This window comes from Psammomys obesus, unplaced genomic scaffold, assembly GCF_907164565.1.
Source record: "Psammomys obesus unplaced genomic scaffold, mPsaObe1.curated_primary_1811, whole genome shotgun sequence".
NCBI lineage: Eukaryota > Metazoa > Chordata > Mammalia > Rodentia > Muridae > Psammomys > Psammomys obesus.
Window position 1 is genome coordinate 37,133,584 of NW_026587216.1, and position 22,517 is coordinate 37,156,100.

Here is a 22,517-nt window from a genome sequence, read left to right on the forward strand (position 1 = left end):
CAATTCTTTCTTAGGAGCCTACTTAGAAACTGCTTGTCCGTAGTAATTCTGTAACTCCATTTGCTTTCTTCTTTATTTGCTAAGGGCTATTTAACTAATGGATGCCCAATGGGGGTAGGGTGTGAGGAAGAATTCCTTGAAGAGCAACCCAGATGTTTTGGCCTTTAGGATGCCAAATGAGTTATACAAACACAAGATGGAAAATTGCTGGCCAGATACCAAGGATGCAAAAGACGCTGCAAATAACAGTGAGGGATGAATCAAAAGTTAAAATATCAGCAGTCAATGATGCTATTAAAGATGCTGTAGAAAAATCCATGAGAAGGCAGAGAACAATTTCAAATACTCAGAGATTATTCTGTAATCTCTGTAGTTCTGCCTTCCTTTGTGGTCAACGTTCTTCAGGGTTATAAATATTAAAAAGAAATAATAATAAAAAGAAGCTAAATTAATTTAGAGGTTGGAAATGATGACCTTGGAGGAAAAGTGCAAAAAAAATTGGGCTTACTTGGCCTAGGTAAAACTCACCTGACAGAGAGACTTAATAAATGTCAAATACTTGAATTCACCTGCTCTCCACGTGTTCCCAATGGGGCCAGCCCACAAAGGAGGCAGAAACTGCAGTAAGACATTTTCGGTTAATTTTAATAGGGACTTCCTCGAAGGATTCTAAATCTCTTACTGCAATTTAACTGAGTGCTACGAGGTTAATCAAACACAAACAGGCTACCAAGGAAAGCTGTGGAATCTTGGCTCTTCCATAGGAAACCACATAAGTCAACTGGTTTAGGTTTACAGCTGCCCAGACCGTGCACGATGAACTGGGGCGTCCCCATGTTTGCTCACAGCAGATCATGTAACTGGCTTTATAAGTTTTTTGACATCTACCACGCATGGGTGAAGTGTAGATTAATGTGAATTCTAGAAAGGAAGAAAACGTACCAGGCCTATGTCCCAGTGAATTTTGACTTCTTGCCTGGTGTACAAAGAGAAGTGTTGTTTCTAAAATAGTTGTTGTTTCTAAAATAGTTGTTCTAAAAAGTGTTGTTTCTAAATAGTGTCTGGCTTCTTTCCAGACACTATTAATGACAGCTCTAGTTTGGAATATTTTATCATAACACTAAAAGATAGCTCAAATCATTACCATATTATGGCCATAGAACTGCTTATCAATCCCACAATCAAAGAAGGGTCTTGCATAGAGCCTAACATTTAACTGCAAACACATCTAGTTTGGGTCTTATTAGGAATTTATCAAGCACAAAAACAAACAAAAACAAAAAACAACCCCACTCGTTCCTTAGGTGTGGTCAACTATAGGAACAAAAACGCAGCCATTTTTCCCCATAGTATTTAAAGTAGTTTAGAAGACTGTTCTCTGTTCTGTGATACTAAAAAAAAGAATAATTTATCTGTGTGGGCATACTATAATTAATAATTTTGACAAGTTATGGCATAATTGTAAATAATTATCTGTATGCTTTCCCTCCCGTCACGTCTTTTTATTGCCCCTTTTTGCATTTTTTTAGAGAAAGAAACAAGCCCCTGTGACGTTCCCTCCATCTCAAACGATGCACCCATTACTCCTGATGGACACGGGCAACGGCATCAGGCCCACTGTGTCCTGAAAGGCCTTCAGCTTCGCTTGCTCACTGCTACACACTTTCTGCATTCCATGAAAGAAAATACCTCAAGATTTTTGAAAATATTTATTCTTAAAAAAAAAAAAAAAACAAAAACGAACAGCAATCAAATTGTCTGTAATCATATTTTCTGCCTGGCCCCGAAAGCAGCATTATTCAATACGTCAGTGGTCCTTCTCATAATGGTAACATATTAGAAACTCATGCTGTTCTCATGCATCTGAACCCCTTCATGTACCGCGCTCCCCGTGGGCCCAGAGGAGTACTCTTGCCTCCGTTTCATGAGTCCTGTAGGAACCCACTGAAGTGATGGTTGTACAGTGGCCTTTGAATGCAAAGCATGCCATGTCTGCACGCTACAAATGACAATAAATCTGAGTATATACATTATGCTGGCTTTTGTTGCCTGGAAAAAAGAAGGCATTTGGGAAATAAACCCCCCAATTTTATTGCCTTTTAACATCTTTTTTTTTTTCCATTTTAAACTCCAGAACTGGAAATTTGAAGCATTCAAAGAAACTGAAATCTCCTTTGTTGCTTTTTTTTTTTTTTCATTGTAAATTTTCTATAATGTACCATTAGAAACCACACTCCACAAAAGCCGGGCCTCTAAATGAATCCTTTCTGTGAGGCCATTTGAAAACTTCGCACGGTTTTTCTTTGTATGAGAGAGCTTCTGTTGACTGCACAAAGAACAAGTAATCGCCACATATAGGCCAGGCAGAGGAGCCTGGATAACTTTATACGAGGTTGCATTTTTCCCTCCACCAACTAGTGATTAATATTAGCAGTGACTGTGATCAGGGCGAGGAGCAAAGGACGGAAGCTTGGTCTTCATTTGTTGAAAATCAAAGGATTTTTCTTAAGTCATGAATATTTACTAGGACATGTTCCTCTTTTTTCTTTCTTCCAAAATAGTATTCCACTCTCTTTCTAGCAACATGAAAACCTCGTCTATCTATACAAGGCAACATCAAATTCCAGAAAAAAAGAAAAGATTGCATTTCTTTTATGTGTACTGGTCCATTGCCTGCATGTATGCCCATGCTCCGGTGTTGCACACATCGCCCGTGGAACCCAGAAGAGGGCACTGGATCCCCCAGAAACTGTAGTTAGACAGTTTTGTTCTACCGTGTGGGTGCAGATGATCAACCTGTGTCCTCTGGAAGAGCTACCAGCGCTCTTAACCAGTGAGCCACCTCTCCACACCCGCCACTTTCTCTGTAATGCTGAAATGGCCTTGGCCACTGTTCAGATATCTTTACAACTGATTGACCCTTGAGGGAAACAATTAAAAAGTGAGATAGTCAAAGCCACGGCAAGAAAAAGGTGGCCTGGTATGATGGCGCACCTCTGCTGTGCCACTACTTAGAAAGGAAGACTTCAAGGTCAAGGCTAGTCTGGGCCATGGAGTAAGACCCTGACTGAAGACCAACAAGGAGAGGGAAGAAGCTACAGTAAAATCACTGAGTAACTCTGATGTTGAATCCTTATTGTCAAAACTCTACAGACTCTAGAATGGCCTACGAGTCAAACCTGTAGACTAGTGGTTCTCAACCTTCCCAAAGCTGCAACCCTTTAATACAGTTCCTCATGTTGTGGTGACCCCCAACCATAAAATTATTTCCTTAATACTATATAACTGTAATTTTGCCACTGTTATGAATGGTAAAGTAAATGTCTGATATTTAGGATATTTGATATGTGAAATCTCTCCCTCCCCCCAAGCACATGCAAAGGACTAGCAACCTATGGGTTGAGAAACGCTGCTCTAAGCATGGCATCGTTCCATTGGCTTGGGTCCTGAACAAAAAGAAGGACAGAGTTGGTTATTCACATGCATTTCTTTGTTGCCTGGCTAATACAAGCTGGCCGGAGCTGCATGTTCCTAGAGCTAAGCCTTCTTCACCATGATGGACTGTGTCCTCAAACTGTGAGCCAAGATAACTGCCCCCTCCCACACTTAAATTATGTCTGCCAGGTAATTTGTTAAAACGTCATGAAAAATAATCGATTTAGTAATAGCAACAAACCAAAGAGGAACCAGGGGCTGCCAGCCTGAACGGGATCAGAGCCACCCATCAGCCAGTTGTGGGTTTCCATCTTGAAGAGGGGATCTTTTGTTCAAGGATGCTTTTATAAGAAATGTAGCTAAGAGAAATGCTGGGACAACTCTGCCTTGTTGTCTTACTGTTGCTCTTCTAGGCTCTGGGGAGCTGAGCTCGTGCCAGTGAGCTAAACCAGCCTCTGCTGGTGTAGAGAACACACAGGCTTGCTGGTAGTTAGCATGCTTATCTGATACCCCTGCTCCACAGTGCACTTCTAACTGGGCTCTACTCAGGAAGTGCAGTGTGGACGAATCAGTTCCCCACTAGCAAAACAACTCAGGGGAGTTTTGAGAAATTGGAGCTCTTGCATATTGGGTCATGAATAGCTGTTGAATTTGAACCTGGAGAATAAGAACTAATTGGCCCCCACCCACCAGCGTGTACTACAGAAATTCTACCTGCTTTATAGCTTGTTCTTGGAACAGAGAGACTTTAAGAATATGCAGTCTTTTTTAGGAGTGCCAAAATCTAAGTTGTTTCTGGAGCTCTGAATAGCTACTAGGTTAGGAGTCCCAGTGGACCATAAAATGGCACAGGCAAGAATTTTCAATAAATAAATGGAGGAAAATTTGGAAATGCTGAACCATCACCTTATGTGCACTGTACCGTGTACAAGATGTTGGTAAATTGTAGAAGGCAATATACATTTTCTACTCTGGTGAAAAAAAAAATTAAGCTGAAAGGCATTCTGGTTTAACGGTCTTAAACTGACTGTGAACCAGGTACCATATAATGGTTATAATCTACCTTAATGCTTACCACATTGTGGGATTCAATGTTGTATTATGTCCTCCTAGGTTTATACTTATTATCTTAAAAGATGAGGTGTCACTGCATTGCTCAGCCTCAGAAGGACCCAGGACTACAGGCTTGGTTTATCAAACCTACTACAGCCATGTGATAGGTAAGGACACAAAAGGGTCATGGAAGTGGCTCAGGGTCACACAGCATCCCAGGGAGCCATCCCAGGATTTGAACTGAAGCAATCCGGCTCAAAGACAACAATGCTAGTCCCAGTGAGATACAAGGGCACTCCAAGCGAGGAAAAGACTGCTTTAGTTAATAGCAAGCTTACTGCTGTCTTTTTGACAGATGTGAAGAAGATTAAGGATCAAATTATAGATAACTCTTTGAGAAGTTTTTTACTCTCATGCATTTTAACTTTCCCAAAAGAGTCACACAAGCACAGGCTTGGGAAAACCATTTTATCTAACCAACACTTACATAATGCATCTATGTGCCAACCAGTGGTCTTAGCAATTTGTCAGACTCCCTGAGCCCCACAAGGTAAGGACTATCATTGTCCCCATTTCCCCAGAACATGACGCTAGAATGTTTACTGGCCAAGCCACCTGAGCAATCATTGAAGTACCCTGAACCTCCCTTTTTCATGTGTAAAACTGGAATATTTCATACAGATACAGATTTTTAGCTATGGCCTGAATGTTTTGTGTCTATCATGTTAGATACTTGTAGAAAACTTTTATTAGCAGCAGGATTGGCACTACTGTTGCCAGAAGGAATAAGAAACAAAATATTACAAGAAAATTTAACTTTAAGATATAGTCTCACTAAAGATTATGTATTTTAACTTATATCAAACAGTAATAAGCATAACATATAACAGTATTTATAGTAAGCATCACAACATCTAAAATCTATACAATTTATAACTAAGAACTAGAATATTTTTATCTCATTCATTCATTCAATTTTTAAAGTTTTCTAGAATGGGAAAACACTTATGCAAAGATGGGATCATAATTCTGAGAGCAACAGGTTCCATGTATTCCACTGAGAAGTTTCTGAAGTTGGGGCCAGGTGATTCTAACTCTATCTAAACTGCCGGTATGACTTCAGTCATAGGGTTTTCACAACTCACAGCAAAAATTCCTCACTTAGAATCTGCAAATGTTGCTTCTTACCAGCTACAACCCTGTTGGAGGAGATCTTGAGAGATCTCCAAATGAACATTACAATTTCTAGGACTTTAAACTCTGAAAATTTTTCTGTCTGACACTTCTTAAGCTCTCCAAAGGAGCTACACAGAAACAGCCTTGTGAATCCCACTATATCTGATTTCTGTAGCTATGGTGTCCTTGAGTCAAGCTTTCCTTACTTGTAAAACTGTGTCCAAGTATGTCCAACCAACTAAAGCTCTGTTGTTTCTTCACTTAATATTAAAATGAATGTTGCGGTTGGCACATAAAATTTATAGGCTATACGGAGTTCTCTGTGATGCTTTGCAACATGAGTCCATCTGTGTGATGTTTGTTGCCTTGTGTGCTTTTTCTCCTTTTAATTTTTCTATGAATTTTCTAGTTGCTGCACGAAGTTTGTATGTGTTTGGGTGTGAGTCCTCTTTGATGCTTTGCTGCACATACTCACCTTCGTGATGTGAGTATAAACTTGAATAGTCTTGTGGGCTGTGGACTTTAGTTTTTAGGAGGAATACAATGCAGACATTCTGGTGACAGTGCCACTTTGGGCCTCTAGCAGTTCTACCAATGAGATTTCCCCTCTTGGCCACACCTACAGAGACCGAGTTCAGTTTTGCCCACTGTTTGGTGTTCGGTTTTGTCTCCCCCCAAAGCCACGTTAAATTTTAATTTGACTCTCCTTTCATTCATCCCAAACTGATGTTTACCAGGAAACCTTTTGTGAAACCACACAACACAGGCACATTTCTCTGCATACCAGGCTGGCAATGTAGAACACGCTCAGAACTCAGAAGCAAGCTTATCTGTTTGTTCCTTGTGAATCTGTGTTAACTCATCCAACAATGAAAGCCAAGGAGCATGCTCCAAAAATAAAAATAAAAAAGTCCTCAGTGAGTTGCTGTATACCATTACTCTCCTTTGTCCCCCCTTTCTGAAGCACAGATCAAAATTTAGTTTGTAGATAGCATTAAAAACCAAAATGAATCCTTTTTTCTTTTCTTTTCTTTTTTTTTCTTTTTTTTTTTTTTGATAAGCAGTGTTTCTCAATTATGAGCTGCTCCTTAGAAGTACAGATGCCCAGACTCTGTCAGGAGGGCCTGCAAACACAACTCTTGGCTAATTCTCCAGGGATAACCTTTTCCTCTTTAGGCACTACAAAGCGACAGAATGCCCCACAGGCTGAGACAGACACCTTAAGGGAGATCATTCCAACCCACAGAATTCTACTTCCGAAACAGAAACAAACAGAACTTGCTTTCTAGCTACCACACAAAGTAAGTTTGTAGGATTTCAGAGGGCAAATGACAAAACGGAGGCTAGCAGCAGGCACTTCCCAGAAGATGCAGCCATCTTGCTTGGCTAGGAACTCAACACAACTCCAGAAGCAATACTGTTCATAGTTACCACCATCGTCAACAGTATTTAGTACTTTGACAAATATGAGTGATCACTTAAGTAATTCCTTGATACCAAACTGGAAACAACTTCAGGAATTTACAAGACCTACAGAGGCCAGTGCATAGCTAAAATCTCTTCCTGGGTTTAGAAGGCCATTACCACAATTTAAAGATCCTTGCAGGGAGCCTTCCCGAGGTTTCCCCATGTTTCACGTCCACCACAATCAGACAGGCCCATCCTTACCACAGAGATGGAGTTGGAGAGCAGTGTGCCGTCCTGGCCCAGCATGTTGGACACGGTGATCTCCGGCAGGTCCATGTTTTGTGGATGGAACGGGAGCAGGCCATTGTGGTTCATGGGGTGACACAGAGCGTGGTAACCAGATTCCACGTCATTCAGGTGCACCAGAGAGTGGTCAGGGAGGGAGGGAGGTGTGATGGGCGGAATGTTAAAGTCTTCGCTTTCCAGACTTGGGCCAGGGTAGGACTGAAAAGAGAGAGTGACACAGATGGTAATTAGCATCTACTTGTTTGCCATTCAAGCACAGGGACACAGTGGCCTGTTGGATAGAGCTACCAGCAGACTGCAGATTTGGTGAGGACATTCACACACTGGGGTCAGCCTGGTGCTTTGTCTCTTTTATGTGTGGAAGAAAATGCTTGTGAGACATCTGATTTTGGTATAAAACCTGCCTCTGTTATGTGGCTTTGTTTTCCTACGGAGGTGAACTCAAACAGATTTCAAAGATCCCATTAAAATTTTCTAGAGTATTAATCTAGCTGAATAACTTTTTTTTTTCCATGAGAATTGTAGGGAAGGAAGGCAATTTATAAAACTGATTGATCAAACATGTTTCATAAGACTCTCTACTGCTGAGATTATGGGATGTGGTAAAAATGAATTCCAGAGGTCTGGGGCAGTTGCTTCTTAGTTTGAAAACCTATCTGCTTGTAATTAAAAAAAAAAAAAGTTATTGGTTAAGAAGTAAGTTAATCCTGTGCCTGAGGGTGAGCTCACTGAAATTTTGGTATAGTTTTAAATGCTCTTCGATGCTAATTTTACTATTAACATTTTATCATCAAAATAAAAGTGAAGTTTGCTTTCATGACTTCTGTGAACATTTAATTTTATTTCCCCTACAGACTGATAACAGCGCATACTTAAAGTCAGTCCCTTCCATGGTGAGAGACACAAACAATATTAAAATTATGAAATACTAATTGTGAAATAAAAGTTAAAAGTAAGGTAAATAGCATTAATATACCAGAGGCTTTTCTTTTATAAACTAGCTTGAAAATAAGGAGGAATAGAAGAAAAACAAGAAAGATCATATGAAGGCAAGCATATTTAACAAGGGACTATGGTAAAAGTTTACTATGGTAAACATTGTAGCAATTAACATCAATGTGCAGGATTAGAAAGAATTTATTTAGTTAAACAGGTGTCATAATATAAAAAGAAACATTTTGTCCCAAATTATTCTTACAAAGTAATCTTTCAGATTCAAGGAACCTTCAATGTTTGTGTGCATGGGTAACAAAGATTCTCTTGTCTAACTGTACAGAGCCTGTTACAGTGTGCAAGATTTGAAACGAGCAAGCAGCCGAAGTGTAGGAGCCAAAGAAAGTAGTGTTCGGTGTTCACTGAGTGTTCAGCCAATAAGCTTTATGCCTCCCTGTCCAAATGCCTGGGCTTATTTTTTCCAGATGGCGTCTATTTGTCTAACAGAAAGAAAATCTTCAACTTGCACTTGCTAAATGTTGAACAAGTTCTGATATATTTGTTTAGGTGCCGTCAGAAGGCACAATTAAATGGAGAGCTACTTGGAACATCTGGAGTTGGTCTGGAGGTGGTCACAGAGAAGAATGTGGAGGTATCATCTGAAGTCTATGAAGGGAATATCTGCATTCTCCTCACAGTTAATTTTTCTTAGATATACAACATTATGCTAAAAAAAAAAGCCAAGAGCTCTAAAAGTTTTGTCACACTTTATCCAAGTCTTTTATTAACTGTAAAAATTTTTTTTGTCTGAAAAACATGTTAGTGCCCTGTGTTAAAATTATAAGTTTGATTACCCTGGGCATACAGACCCTACCTTACAGTTCTTTGTAGGAGTATTCAATATAAGATACAAAAGGGCCCGATAGAGAAATAGAAAAGAATGTGTACTCAGCTGCTCGTATTTCATTTGAGTACTGTGAAGGCCTCTTTATTATCTTGTCCTTATTCAAACCTTAAAACTGCTTTCACTGTGTGTACCTATTAGTCCTCCTTTTTCTGATGAGAAAGCTGGAGTCCAGAGGTTACTTAGTGATTGACTTACTCCGTGTATATGGGATGGCTAGAAGATGAAATAAACCGTTTTTATCTCTTCTCTGCCTCCATTCTTTCTTAGTTGTGATCCAACCCAGGGCCTTGTAGGTATGGGACTAGTGTACCTGGGGTTCATGGCTAATTGTTATCATTTATCAGGCTGAATGATACAAGAGGCCTTTGTTTCACAGAGCTTCATAGTTTAAGAATTATGAACATCAACAACAGGCTTTTCCTTGTCCTAAATTCTGCCCTAATTCCTACCCACTGATTTGACATGAGAACTCAAATCTGCAATCCCCCTCCCTGCCAGCACTGCGGACCATGAGTTTCTGCTACAGAGCTTTTAAGACGTTAATCAGTGCCTGCTTGAAACTTTTGTCAACAATCATAACTAATACAGAAGTAAAGGAGAAAGCTGGTTTTAATTTCAGAAGTGCCATTAACCCTCTGCAAATACTAAGGGATACTTCACCCAGGGTGTACCGTGACTTTACATTCTAGAATTTCTTCGGTAGTTAAATCTTAATTTGTGGTGTTTTAAAGGAAGGTTTAATTGGTATCACTTTACATTTGGTGATAACAATTGCGCTGCAATTTAGCTAAGCTCCATGGCTTATTTTCATGTAATTACACATTAAGGTTATTTAATCCGTACAATTATATGCCAAAACCACAGACTCCACAACTTAACTGGTAAAGGCACAGTACGTGGGTCAAGAATTTTAACAACATCAGGTTACTTAACAGTTTCTGTTCCTTACATTAGAAGTCATGATGTGGTTATTTGCCATGAGCCTATTAGAAAGTAATTGATGCCTTATAAAAGTACCATGGTAATTGTTTAAATGCCAAAATGTCCCAGAACTTTTAAAAAGGTCAACAGCAGACTAATTTCATTTTTTTTTCTAGTGTGGAATGCCTTCTAATAACTGAGTTTACATTATATCCAGTTTGCAACTTGAATAGATATAACACAACAGAGTGTGATTCAATACTTATTCCACTTAAAAGCAGTTGTTAGAATCATCACTAAATATTTGTCAATGAATAAAAAAAAAAGGCAATTACCAATCTCACGCATTCATGGATGAATGAAGGAATGAGTGCTAAACGGAGCCTTTAAAAGCATGAGAATATATTACAATTATTTCATAGGCTTAAATAATTACCTTATATTCCCAATTCTGCCATAGCAAGTTTATAACACACAGGGTGACAGTCATCTCCCACAGTGCCAAGCCGCTGTAAAAAGAGGGATGTTGCAGCGGATCCAGGAAGGCTGGGCGGAGGACTCCGCGTTGTCCTGTGAATGCTGACCTGGCCCTGAAGTGGCTTCCCAACCATCCCATCGTTACACAAATGATTCATAATGCACAGTTTATGACCCGCTGTCTCTCAGAGCTGTTGGCAGTTAATTCCCTGTGTCTCACGAGGGCACCTAGGGCTACAGCTGGGGAGACTGAGGTCATGGCAAGTCCCTGATTTCCCATCCTCAGACAGGGTCGGGTGGAAGGAGCGAGTGCTCTGACCATAGGAACAGAACACTCCAAGAAGGTCCAGCCTGAGAAGACTAAGGCAAAGCTGTCCTGCTGAAACAGGGCCAGAGGGATTACCTCCTCGCTGATACAGTTCTCCTGTTTCCCACTAACTTTTCTTTCTCCAGTGTGGCTGGGTTTTAAGTAATCAACCATTCTGGAACTCTCCCAGGAACAAAGATCATATGTGTGAGTGATCTTTCTAAGGTCTCCATGTTCCTATAAGGCATCAATACCACTTTTTTTTTTTTTAAGATGGAAATAGAGGTTGCAAAAGAGCTTATCCAGTGCTCTTAGGAGGCTCCCTTGGGCTGGAGCCGGGTCCGGAATGCAAAGCAGGAGAGGCACGGAGTCTCAAAGTGGTACTTGTTCCTTGATCACCATCTATACTCTCTTACCAGAGGTCAGAATCTAAACTATTTGCCTCCCTTGCCCCCAACAAATGTGGAAGTCACTGGCGACCATCTCTATGAAGAGAAGAAAGTAGGGGTGTAAAATACATTCCCACACTGTCCATTTTACTGTTGAAATTTACTTCAACAAAGGGTAAGTTGCAAACAGGCATGGGAGTGAACTAATTACTCCGCAGCTCATCACATTTACAATGATCCAGGACTGAAAAGGGTTCAAAACCCCCATGGGAGCAGGAGCTTCACTGAGTACAGACACAGGGAGCTCTAGCGGTGTGCCCGGGCTGGGTCCCATTGGGTCCTTGCAGAAACCAAGCATACCAAGTATGGGGTTAGGACAGGTTGTGCTAGCATGAGGCTTGGTTAATTATGAAAACTAAACTAAACTAAACTAAACTAAACTAAACTAAACTAAACTAAACAGATGAACTATTCAGGCTGCAAGGAGATTGTTTGAAGCACTAAAGGAAGCATTTAAAAATATTATCCTCCTCAGGAGAGAAAGTTTATAGTTGTAAATAAGAGCCCATGACCATTACAACTCATTATCTTATAACATGAAAATGCGGTATTTTCACATTTCACTTATAAAGTGCCACACAGTTCTCTGATGAGACATGGATGGGTTGCAAGCATGGAAATGATTCTGTCAGTGACTACTGAGAGCAGAAACAGCATGTTGGAAAGACAAGCTGTGGAGTTCAACAGACAAGTCTCATCTAGGGTCCTAGAGTACTTAGGAGCTTGCTTTCTGAAGCAGGTTTTCTGTTCTTCTTCAGCCTGTTTTAAAACTCAATCCACAGAGTTCCTAAGAACATTTAAAATATACCTTAAAAATCCAATAATCAGCTGGGCATGCCTGAAATCCCAGCACTCAGGGAGGGCAGGTGGATCTCTGTGAGTTCAAGGCCAGCCTGGTCTACAAACTGAGTCCCAGACATCAAAGGCTACACAGAGAAAGCCTGGCTCAAAAAACAAAAAACAAAACACAAAACAAAACAAAAACAAAAAACAACAACAAAAACAAAAATCCAGTAATGTATGTTCTCCAGATAAAAATGTGCCTGATAAAACGTTGCTGTTAAACAGGTTAATACACACTTTACACTAGGTCATATCTAAGAAAAAAAAAGTTAGTCTGTTGGTGACTAGACGTTTAATACAGTGAGACTGCATAGGAATTTCCATCTATTTGCCATTGGTAGACTTGACAGAGGAGAAAACTGTACAGGCATAAACCATGTACTTAATTATCCCGCAAACAGCCAAAGCTGAGCCTCACCCTTCGTTGAATAGAATTAGATTGCGTGTCTTTCTTTTCACGAGTGGGCTGGCATTTGTCCTCGAATACTTGTGTGTCTGCACACCGGTGGTATGTGTGTATGTATGTCGTAGGCCCGTGTTTGTGTGTGTGTTTGTGTGTGTGTTTGTATGTGTGTATGTATGTCGTAGGCACGTGTTTGTGTGTGTGTGCGTGTTTGTGTGTGTGTTTGTATGTGTGTATGTATGTCGTAGGCATGTGTTTGTGTGTGTGTGTGTGTGTGTAAAGGTCAGAGCTCAATTTTGAGTGTTTCTTCAATCCTTCTCCACCTTAAGAAAAAAAAATTATTTTTAGTTCATGTGTATGGGTGTTGTGTCTGCAAGTACTCCTGTGTGACGTGTGGCAGCATTGCTAGAGGAGGCCAGAAGAGGGCATCACATACCCTGGAACCGGAGTCACAGATGGCCACTTGTTGTCGTGTGAGTGTTAGGAACTGATCCTGGCCCAACGGGAAGAGCAGCCTGTGTTCTTTACTGCTGAGACATCCATCACCTCATTTTTTGAAATAAGGTCTCTCACTAAACGTAGAGCTTACCTATTGAGGTCACCGTTTAGCCAGTCAGCTCCAGTGATTCTCCTGGCTCCACCTTCCCAGATCTAGGGGATACGCAATCACATCTGGCCTATACATGCGCTGGGGATTGAACTCAGGTCCTCACGCTTTCTTGGCAAGCGCTTTACAGACTGAGCTGTCTACTCAGTCCCTAAATTGCATGCTTTGAATCAAGGATTTAAACAATAGGGAGCAGAGAGTATGCAAAGAACACTGAGGTGCTGGGTTTGACTCACTGGGAAAAGGCCAACAACTAAGCTCCTGAAGGGGCCCTGCAGGCGTGCAGCCTGGGAATGCTGAGTTCCCATCCAAGCTCAAAGGTGAAGCCAAAATGGCTGTGCTTAGCATGCACAAACAATACCTTACCACCGTCGTGCTATGTCCTGGATTTGGGGCTGGTGTGTGTGTGTGTGTGTGTATGTGTGTGTGTGTTTGTGTGTGTCTTCCAGGGACTTTTGTGGCAAAGAGGCAAACTGCTAAGGAAAGGGTTCAATTTTAAGCCTACAACCAAAGAGACCAGGGTTAGGAAAAGATCCAGTGGAACCTTCTGATCAGCTTTGGAGTGGTCTGTTCACATGCGACTTCAGCCATTTGACTAAAGCCAACAACCCACAAGTGCAGCTTTCTCCAGCCTCCGTTACAGTGCAACAGGAAAAGAGAGTTCTCACCTAATTTCTGCAAGGTCTCATTTTCCTGACCGTTTAATTGCATAGGTACTCACTTCCTGTCTAATTGTATGGGTACTCACTTCCTGTCTAATTGCATAGGTACTCACTCTTTGAGCCATTCTGCTTTCCATATTCCATGCCCTGCGTATCCTGTTTACATTATTTTCTCCGTCTGCAGCCCAGATTTCCTTTGCTACAGCCTGGTCTTTATTTTGTATTCCCATTCCACATTATTGCATCTGCAAGTGGAATGTTAATTACATTGACTTTTCTTTCTTTCTTTTTTATTTTTTTTCCTTTGGACTGCAGAGAATTCAAGTTTTCATATCATCCAACTAGAGAGTTAATTCATGCTGACCAGAAACAAATAATGAAGAGTTTCTCCTAGCTTTTGTCATTTCCCCCACCCTCTTTTCTAAATCTAATTCTTTACCAGTGGGGTACTATATTTTCTGGGTCCCTGCCACATATTGCAATCATTATGCACAGCACTCAATCTTTGGTGACAAGAAGTCCCATAACTCAGAAGAATTCAAAAGATAGCATCTTGTACACATCTTTAAATTATGGGATGGACTCATGCAGTCATGCAAACACTAAAAATATGGCTATAGTTATAGTGTTGTAAAATATGGTTCTCATATAGGTCTTTATTTGAAAGATAAATAAATACTACTGCCATCAAACATCTACAGAATGCCTTAATTTTTAATCTGTAACGTAATTCCTCAAAGTCGAGGACAGAAAAATGCCAATGTTTAAACATGTTTTATCTTCTGTAACTGAGCATTTTTTACTGCACGATTCAAATAACTCAATGGAAAGCAAGGGTGAGCTGAGAAATTTAGCCAAAAAAAAAAACCCACAAAAATAAACAAACAAACAACAACAGACCCTAAATGTTCTCCATAAGCTTTGTGAAGTTAAGGCATTGCGTTGCTCAGCTCATTTTCCCTAAAGGCTTTGAACAGCATCAATTCAATCTCTGATTTCTTTTGAGAAGACCTTCAGAGTTATATCTTTTTCTGATTCTTTTGTCTCTGCATGAGTAAGGGTTGATAGCTTGAGACTATAATGTATTACTGTGGAAAGCTTTGGTCTGTTACATAAATCATCTTAACACTCAGCAAGAATTGTCCAACAGTGCCATTGATATGCTCAAGCCAACGATCCTGAAAACTAATTTTTTTTGTCTTTCTTCACATGCTAGACAATAGCAATAAATCATCTTCATTTAAAAACACACAATGTACTAATTTTTCAACCAATATTTATCAAAATAAAAATTTGGACAGAAAATATAACATTTATATTATTTGTGCTCATTAATTTTTGGAACCTTATTATAAAAAACAACAGTTCATGCTCATTCAGTATAGAAACGTTTGATGAATGCCTACTATGTTTAAGACATTCTGCAAACAGCAAGTTGAACTATAAAGAATCCGAAAACAGTTTATAGAAACGAACAAACTGAATGATAGAAAAAAAATACCAAGATCCCTTCTAAAGGCCATACGCTTGAAATGTCAAACTAGATCAGAGAAGACAATGGAAGGGGAATTATGTAGAGCCGGGATGTTGAAGCGTTGCTATCAGCAGGTTACACAGATCATAGGACCTGAAGATCACATATTTCTGCGCAAATGTGACTAGGGAGAACCATGCCATGAACCATGATGGAACAGGCAAGCAGAACCATGCTTCAAAGCATGGCCTTCACCAATCAAAACAAACTGGGGTGTGAGCTCAGTGCTGGCCTCTGCTGGCACTGGGGTATAAGATAAAGCTTGATTATAAGAAACCAGGGTGCAAAACGTGGATGAAACCAGAAAATGGGTTCAACTGGGGCATTCCCAGAGAATCCAAGAGCTAGGAGAGGAATAGCGGAGGTCAGGGCTGATAAGCTAGAGCATCAAGCATTCTGGGAGTCTTGAGGCCACCACTAATACCGGATGTGCAATGGACATGCTTGCCTGACCCATCTCTGACTCTCATGGCTATCACAAGCAGCAAAGGGCCTCTTTTGCCATTATTCATTAATGATCTTACAACAGGGAAGAGAATTGCTTCTTTTTAATGTGGCTTAGAACTGTGTCTGAGTGTCCTCCCAGTATGTTAGAGGACATTTTAAAACCAAGTATAAATAAGGGAAAACAAAAGCTAACTGGTTTCCTGACCACAGTGTGGGTGGTGAAGGAAAGCAGGCTGGACTTGAAGAGTTATTTCTAAGACCCTAGGCGGGATCAGACCTGATATTCAGTGACAGACCACCATTCCATGTTTGATGTTTACTAGCCTAACTGAAACAATTTCAATCTTAAATATATAATCTTAGGTGAAATGTAACCTATACTTTTTCAACAGTTTTCTTTTCATTATTTTAAATTCTTATGACTGGAGACAGTCTGACATCTTGTTTCACAGTTTGGTTTATTTTATTAATAATCCAAGGAAATCAAGTTTTGAAATGGAGAATAGCCCTGAAATGTGTGTCTTTCTGAAGTCTTTTTACTGCGTACTTAACATTTCTTTTTGACCCTTTGTTTTCATTTTTTTTTTTTAATAAAAATGAATCCTATCACAGGGGTCTGATTTAGGAGCCGGAAACGCCAGGCACAAACCTCAGATCAGCTCTTATTGAGAACTACTCCTTTGTTTCTTTACCAATCAGATCCCAAGTCTGTGCAGCAGGGAGGAGAGTGTATTCGTGAAGAGGCTGTCATGGTGAAAAGAGGACAATGAGAGAATATACAGGCTATGTGTGATGCCCGGGTCCAGCAGAAACTTGTCAATACCTGAAACCTATATTTATTTCAACACTGTGTAATTTAACCTTTTCATACATAATGACCGTAAATGATTTTTCAATGCTAATAAATACTATCTGGACCACTGTTATCTCACTGTTCTGTAATTTATTTCATCGGGTTTATATTTTTGAATATTTAAACTGTTTCAAGTTACTGTTATAAATCACTGTGATGAATCATATCCATTTATTTCCTTAGGAGAATATTCTAGAATTCTATGTTTATGCTTAAGTGGAATCACAGAATGATAAGAAAACGTCATGTTTAGAATTGTGTGTTGAAATCTAATATGTTGTGTCAACTTGTTAAATTTAAAAGACTTATGGGTTTCTCCTGTTCCTAATTATGTCTAAAACAAGCAAATCCTTCAGCTTTTCTGTGCTTCAGCCTCCTCATCTGCAGTGCACAGCTACAGAGGCCCAGGCACTACACATCTAGTGAAGAGGAGGAAGAACTCACCTCCATTGATAAACCAGTCTGGATGCTGCAAACAGCCACCTTCAACAAATATATAAAAATATGTGAGCAAAGATCCATCTGCTGGTTTTATAGCTTGAAACGTTCAAGTATGTACGGTTTCGTTTGGTTCAGCCCAGTATTTCTCAAGGTGTCCCCACACATGTAACTCTGTGCAGCTTTCCTGATACAGGAAAGGACTGAGGCCAGGGTGCCACACGTAACAGAGCTTTAAAACAAAATTAAGCCTCATTCAACAAAGATAGAGGCTAATATGGGATTTAGACCATCCCAAGCCTGAAGAGTTCACTGTGAAATTTACTTTTTGGTGTTTTCCATGTCACTCAATCTGTCTCAGCCTCCTTGAGTGGTGTTAAAGACTGAAGGAGTTGCTGGCAAAACTTTTCCTCAGTTCACTGGCAGAAAGGGATAGCTGGCCATCATGTTCACCCTTATGACCCTAATTCATTCTTGACATGAGGAAGGGGTATGTCCTCCAAAACCTTTTTACTTTATGATTTCGGAAAATGAGAACTCACAGTAAGCTCTTGAAGAGCTTTTTTCAGCTGCATCCAGAAAAGCCTTTATTGTTGGTCTCAAATTGTCACCCTCAGAGATCTGGTGAACTATCCCATCTGAGTCACTAAGCCAAGTCACTTATTTGGCTTTCAAGCTAACAGGATCCTTAACTAGAACTGATGGACAAAAAGGGCAGTATGCAGAACACACTCCAACTAATGTAACTAAATATATCCAGTATCTCAACTGTTAAACAATATAGGTAAGATGAAGCATAGAAAAAATACAGAATATCCAAGTGGATTCCCTAGTAAGGGGAACAGGGACTGTCTCTGACATGAACTCAGTGGCTGGTGCTTTGATCTCTTCTCCCCGCCACCCCCAAGGGAGAAGCAGCCTTGCTAGGCCACAAAGGAGGACATTGCAGCCAGTCCTGAAGAGCCCTGATAAGGTTGGGTCAGATGGAAGGGCAGGAGGACCTCCCCTATCAGTGGACTTAGAGAGGGGCAGGAAAAAGATGAGGGAGGGAGAGTGGGATTTGGGGGGAATGAGGGAGGGGCCTACAGCTGGGATACAAAGTAAATAAACTGTAATCAATATAAAATAAAAATTTAATTAAAAAAAGAAAAAATACGGAAATAAATAAGAAATTAAAGTGAAACCTCTTTGAGTTTCTGGGAAGTCTAGCTGGTTCTGTTTCCAAACCCAGGAACTGAAACTACTCAAGGAAACTTGACACTTCTCAAAGGTGTTTGGGGTGGCAGATGAGGGAACAACAGAAAGTGTCAGAGACATGGGGTGAGTGGAAAAAAAAAACCCTTGGGCCTTGGCATTGTTCTTACATTAAAAATGAGCAGAATCATTTCTGCTTGACATATTAAGATTTTAATGATTATTTAGAACAAACTCGAGTTGCCTTGGAAACAGAGGTGGTACACACAGGCCTCATGACTCAACACACTACTGTTCTGAGACTGAAATGCCACTGTTTTTGAATGATGCCATCATCATTCCCTGGTGATGGGTTTATTATGAGTGCCCCCAAACACAGTGTGTTATAAAGACACATTTTATTACAAAAGGTCATATTTCTTCATGTGTTACAGAAAAAAAAAATAATTGTGAGAAAGGCAAAGAATCACCTGGAGAATGTATCATATACTACTGGGTGACGGTCAGCTGTGCTCTACCCCACACACACTTTTCTTATTGCCCTCAGGGCTGGTAACCTCTAGAGGTCTTCCCACTGAGAAAATCAAGGATCTGCTTTTACCGCTAATGCTCTTCCATTCACATGTTGTTTTAATTTTTATCACTGAGATGCACTTCCATAATGCCTGAAAAAACAGACTATTAGACAATTATAATGAAATGCTCAAGCATGCCCAGCAAAAAAACATTCATTTTGTGAAAGTAAAAAATGAGTCTTATATTCACAAATCCCACCGCTTGGAAATGTATATGATACACAACATTTAACCTGTCAGCAGCCTCATTAGTGTCAATGAGTAGAAACTGGCAATCAGGGGATGGTGAGCTTCACATGTGTTTATGTTTTAAAATGTTCCTGAAATAGCTCTGCTGGCAGGCTTAAAACACAACGCTTCTCTGGGACAAATGGATTTTAGTCTACATTTTATGGTCTATCTACGTTTCTAAGAATTTTGTATTTCACACACGGTTCATTCTTTGCAATTAACAGAGCCAACACTCCACAAAATAATAGTAAGATATAATAATAATAATTAATAACAATGATAAATTTAAGTTTAACCATGCTGGTATATAAATGATCCAGAAAATACGTGGAAGACTGATGTGTGTTTAATGAGCATGAACTCAAAGACATTTATTTGTATGGTGCCTGTATTCAGTATCCATACAATCATTAAGACATTTTCATAAAGGGGAAGAAATATGTGAGCTATTTCAAGATATAACGCAGAAAAACAGACTTCCATGTAAGAAGCCAATTTAGGAAGAAAACAACATAAACAATAGTAACTTGTGTGTTCAAGTGAAGCATCTTTTAAATTTTGAGTAATGAAGATGTCAAGCCAAATGCTAGAGTAGTTTAACTTAATTAGGTGGCCTATTTTTCCAGGCATCCTTTCATTTCCCATTGAAAACTCAGCTTGTATGCAAGGCAACAGGAGCAATTTTGTCTGTAATGAATACCTCAGGGACCGCACAGTAATCATTTGAATGTTGTACTGAAGACTGGTTTCAGTAACTAGTCTGTGCTTGCTAAGATGCCAGACTCTGTTTGGCTAACTAGATTACTCAATGTGTGCAGCTTCATCATTTTATAGGGCCAGTGGTCAAAAAGTCAGGTTAGCTTTACAACCCCCAAAATAATTTCCAAAAGGAACTGATCTAAAAGTAATCGGTCCAAATTATGGTTCAAATTTATGTCACGGTCATGGACAGTTTATGAGTCATGATAAGATATATATATATATATTTTACTTTAAAAATACTCTTAAAAACCTTGCTAGGCTCTTTTTATCATACTTCACTTACACTCCGATCTACAGTGTTTTCTCATTAGGAAAACAGATAATTATCAAATAGAGAGTTATTGGCATGTTTGCAAATTTTAGAACCTAATTCTAAGAATAGAGTTGAGAAAATATTGGCGCAAAGATGAACTTGGAGAGCCAAGCCGTCCCACTGCTGCTGGGTTGCTCACTGTAAAGAGCAGCAAGTTGCTGTGACGATAATTCCAGTTATTATTTAGCTTATTAACTCTGCATGTCCAGTTCTTGAAATGACTATTCTAGGAGGAGGGGACACTGGCACCCCAGATTAAACATGTCCTGGGTTATCACTCAGACAAGTGGTGCTACTACAATAACCCAAGAAATACGAGGTATTGCTTCATTTCTGCAAAGTGAGATTGAGAATCCTTGTGATTGGGAGTCTCAGAGAATCAATGAGACATACACACATGATATACTTCTTCGCTTACTTATCTTTCAATAAATAGTGCTACAGACTCTCATTATTCAAACATTATTTCAGGCACATGAGACCTGGAGAGAAAGAAGAGCAATGAATCCCACCTTCTAGGATTCACCACCATATAGGGAAGACTCTGGAGGTCACGTGCCATAGAGGGGCATGTTGCTTCTCCACATCAAAGATGCAAGTCACTGCCAAGAACTTGAAGACCACTTCCCAGTAACAGTGAGGAGAAGCGGAAAGGTAGAGGGAGTGAGCAGGTGAGGTGAACTCATGAAGGATGGTGACCAGAACAGAATGGTGTGGTCGAAAGAAGAAAGATCAAAAGTTATGCAAAAAAGAAAAAAAAAAAGTGGAGTCAATACTTCCTGGGATTAAGTATGGTGTGAGTGAGGAAGGCACCGCCAAAGGACTGTGATCACTGATCGGGCAGTGATTTTATCAGTATGAGACAAATAAGTTTGATGTGTGAGAATCAGAAAGCTGCAGGGCATTCATTGCATCCTGGTGAATTGGTAAACTGAAGTCTGCCCGGCTACCAGGTACAGATGAGTCAGAAATTAAACCTGAAACTCATAGGGGAGACCTTCCCCACATGTACAATGCTCTTGAATCTTTATTTGTATTTTTGATGAACTGTAAAAAGTTTGAGTCAGTGCTTGTTAAGACTGCAGGAAAGCATAGTACTGTTATATTTCACTGCATTGCTCAGCTTCCTGAGTGAAGAGGCATTTGAGGCAATTAACTTAAAAGGGGACAGGTTTGTTTTGGTTCATAGTTTTAAAAGTTTCAGTTCAGTCAATTGGCTGTAGGATACTGACGGGCCTGCCAGATGGCAATTTGAATCAGGAGAGAGAAGAGGGCCACAGTCCCATAGACCTCACTACTAGTGTGTACCCTATGGCCTAAGGAGCTCCCTCTTGGCTCTACTTCCAAAAGGTGCCATCCCTTTTAAAGAGTACCACTGTGCAGTACAGCAAGGAGGTGACATTTGGACTCTGGGGACAGTCATGTAAAGCACAGCATTTATCACTTACAAATGTCAGTAGCAGATATGAGACAGAGTTCTAATGCTGCTCAGAGGTTGGAGGAGGCAGAGAGAAAACGGAACACGAACTGAGAGGACTGTAGAGTGTGATCTTAGCATCTGGGGTGTAGTGTGAGCCTCGTACCCAATACAGACAATTCATTCAAGCTGATGGATAACGGTCCCCAGAGAGGAGGGCAGAAGGAGGAGAGGAAGAAAGGTAGAAGGAAGGATGCCGGAAGCAGGGCGGGTGGAGATGACATTGGGACAGACAATTAAACAGAAAAAGAAAATTTAGTGTGTGCAAGGCCAAGATCAGGGATGAAGTAATTGCTCAAAACAAGCAAAAAGCCAACCAAGCAAACAAACAAAAGTTTCAAACATGACACCTGAGCTTTTCTATTGCTGAGTATCAGAAATACCTTTGAAAATCTGCGAGCAAGGGACTAGTCTTTGCATAAATATGACCCATCCTTCCCCATCTTTTTTCACAGCCCTGTCACTGTAGAAGAGTTCCTGTATCCAGAGACCAGAAGCATGAAGCTGTCCCTAGAAGTGGACAGCAGGGAGCAGAAGATAAAGAGGTAATGTGGAAAGGAACATTCCTGAAATGCCCATCAAAGAAGAAAGAATGGGAAGCAATGATGCATTCCCGAGGACAGACTACCTCAGGGGCCACAGAGGCCACTGAGGAAGAAAACCAAATAACACCCATACCTGTGATACAGTTAGTTTAGAGGGTCACTGACATCTTAAGTTAAGACACAGCTAAAAAAAAAAAAAACTGTGGAAGGTACTGCTGCTGAGAGCCAGAGAGAAGAGCTTAACATGATGAACAGTAACGAG

The 22,517-nt window shown here is 40.2% G+C and overlaps 1 protein-coding gene across 1 annotated transcript in view; it reads right to left on the minus strand.

The window, feature by feature from the left end:
- The window catches only part of Tox (thymocyte selection associated high mobility group box), a 312,314-nt gene that overhangs the window by 130,617 nt on the left and 159,180 nt on the right, over nucleotides 1–22,517 (minus strand). Inside the window, exon 3 of the mRNA XM_055603338.1 lies at nucleotides 7,333–7,575. Within this exon, the coding sequence (XP_055459313.1) occupies nucleotides 7,333–7,575 (243 nt within the window). The remainder of the gene's footprint in view (nucleotides 1–7,332; nucleotides 7,576–22,517) is intronic.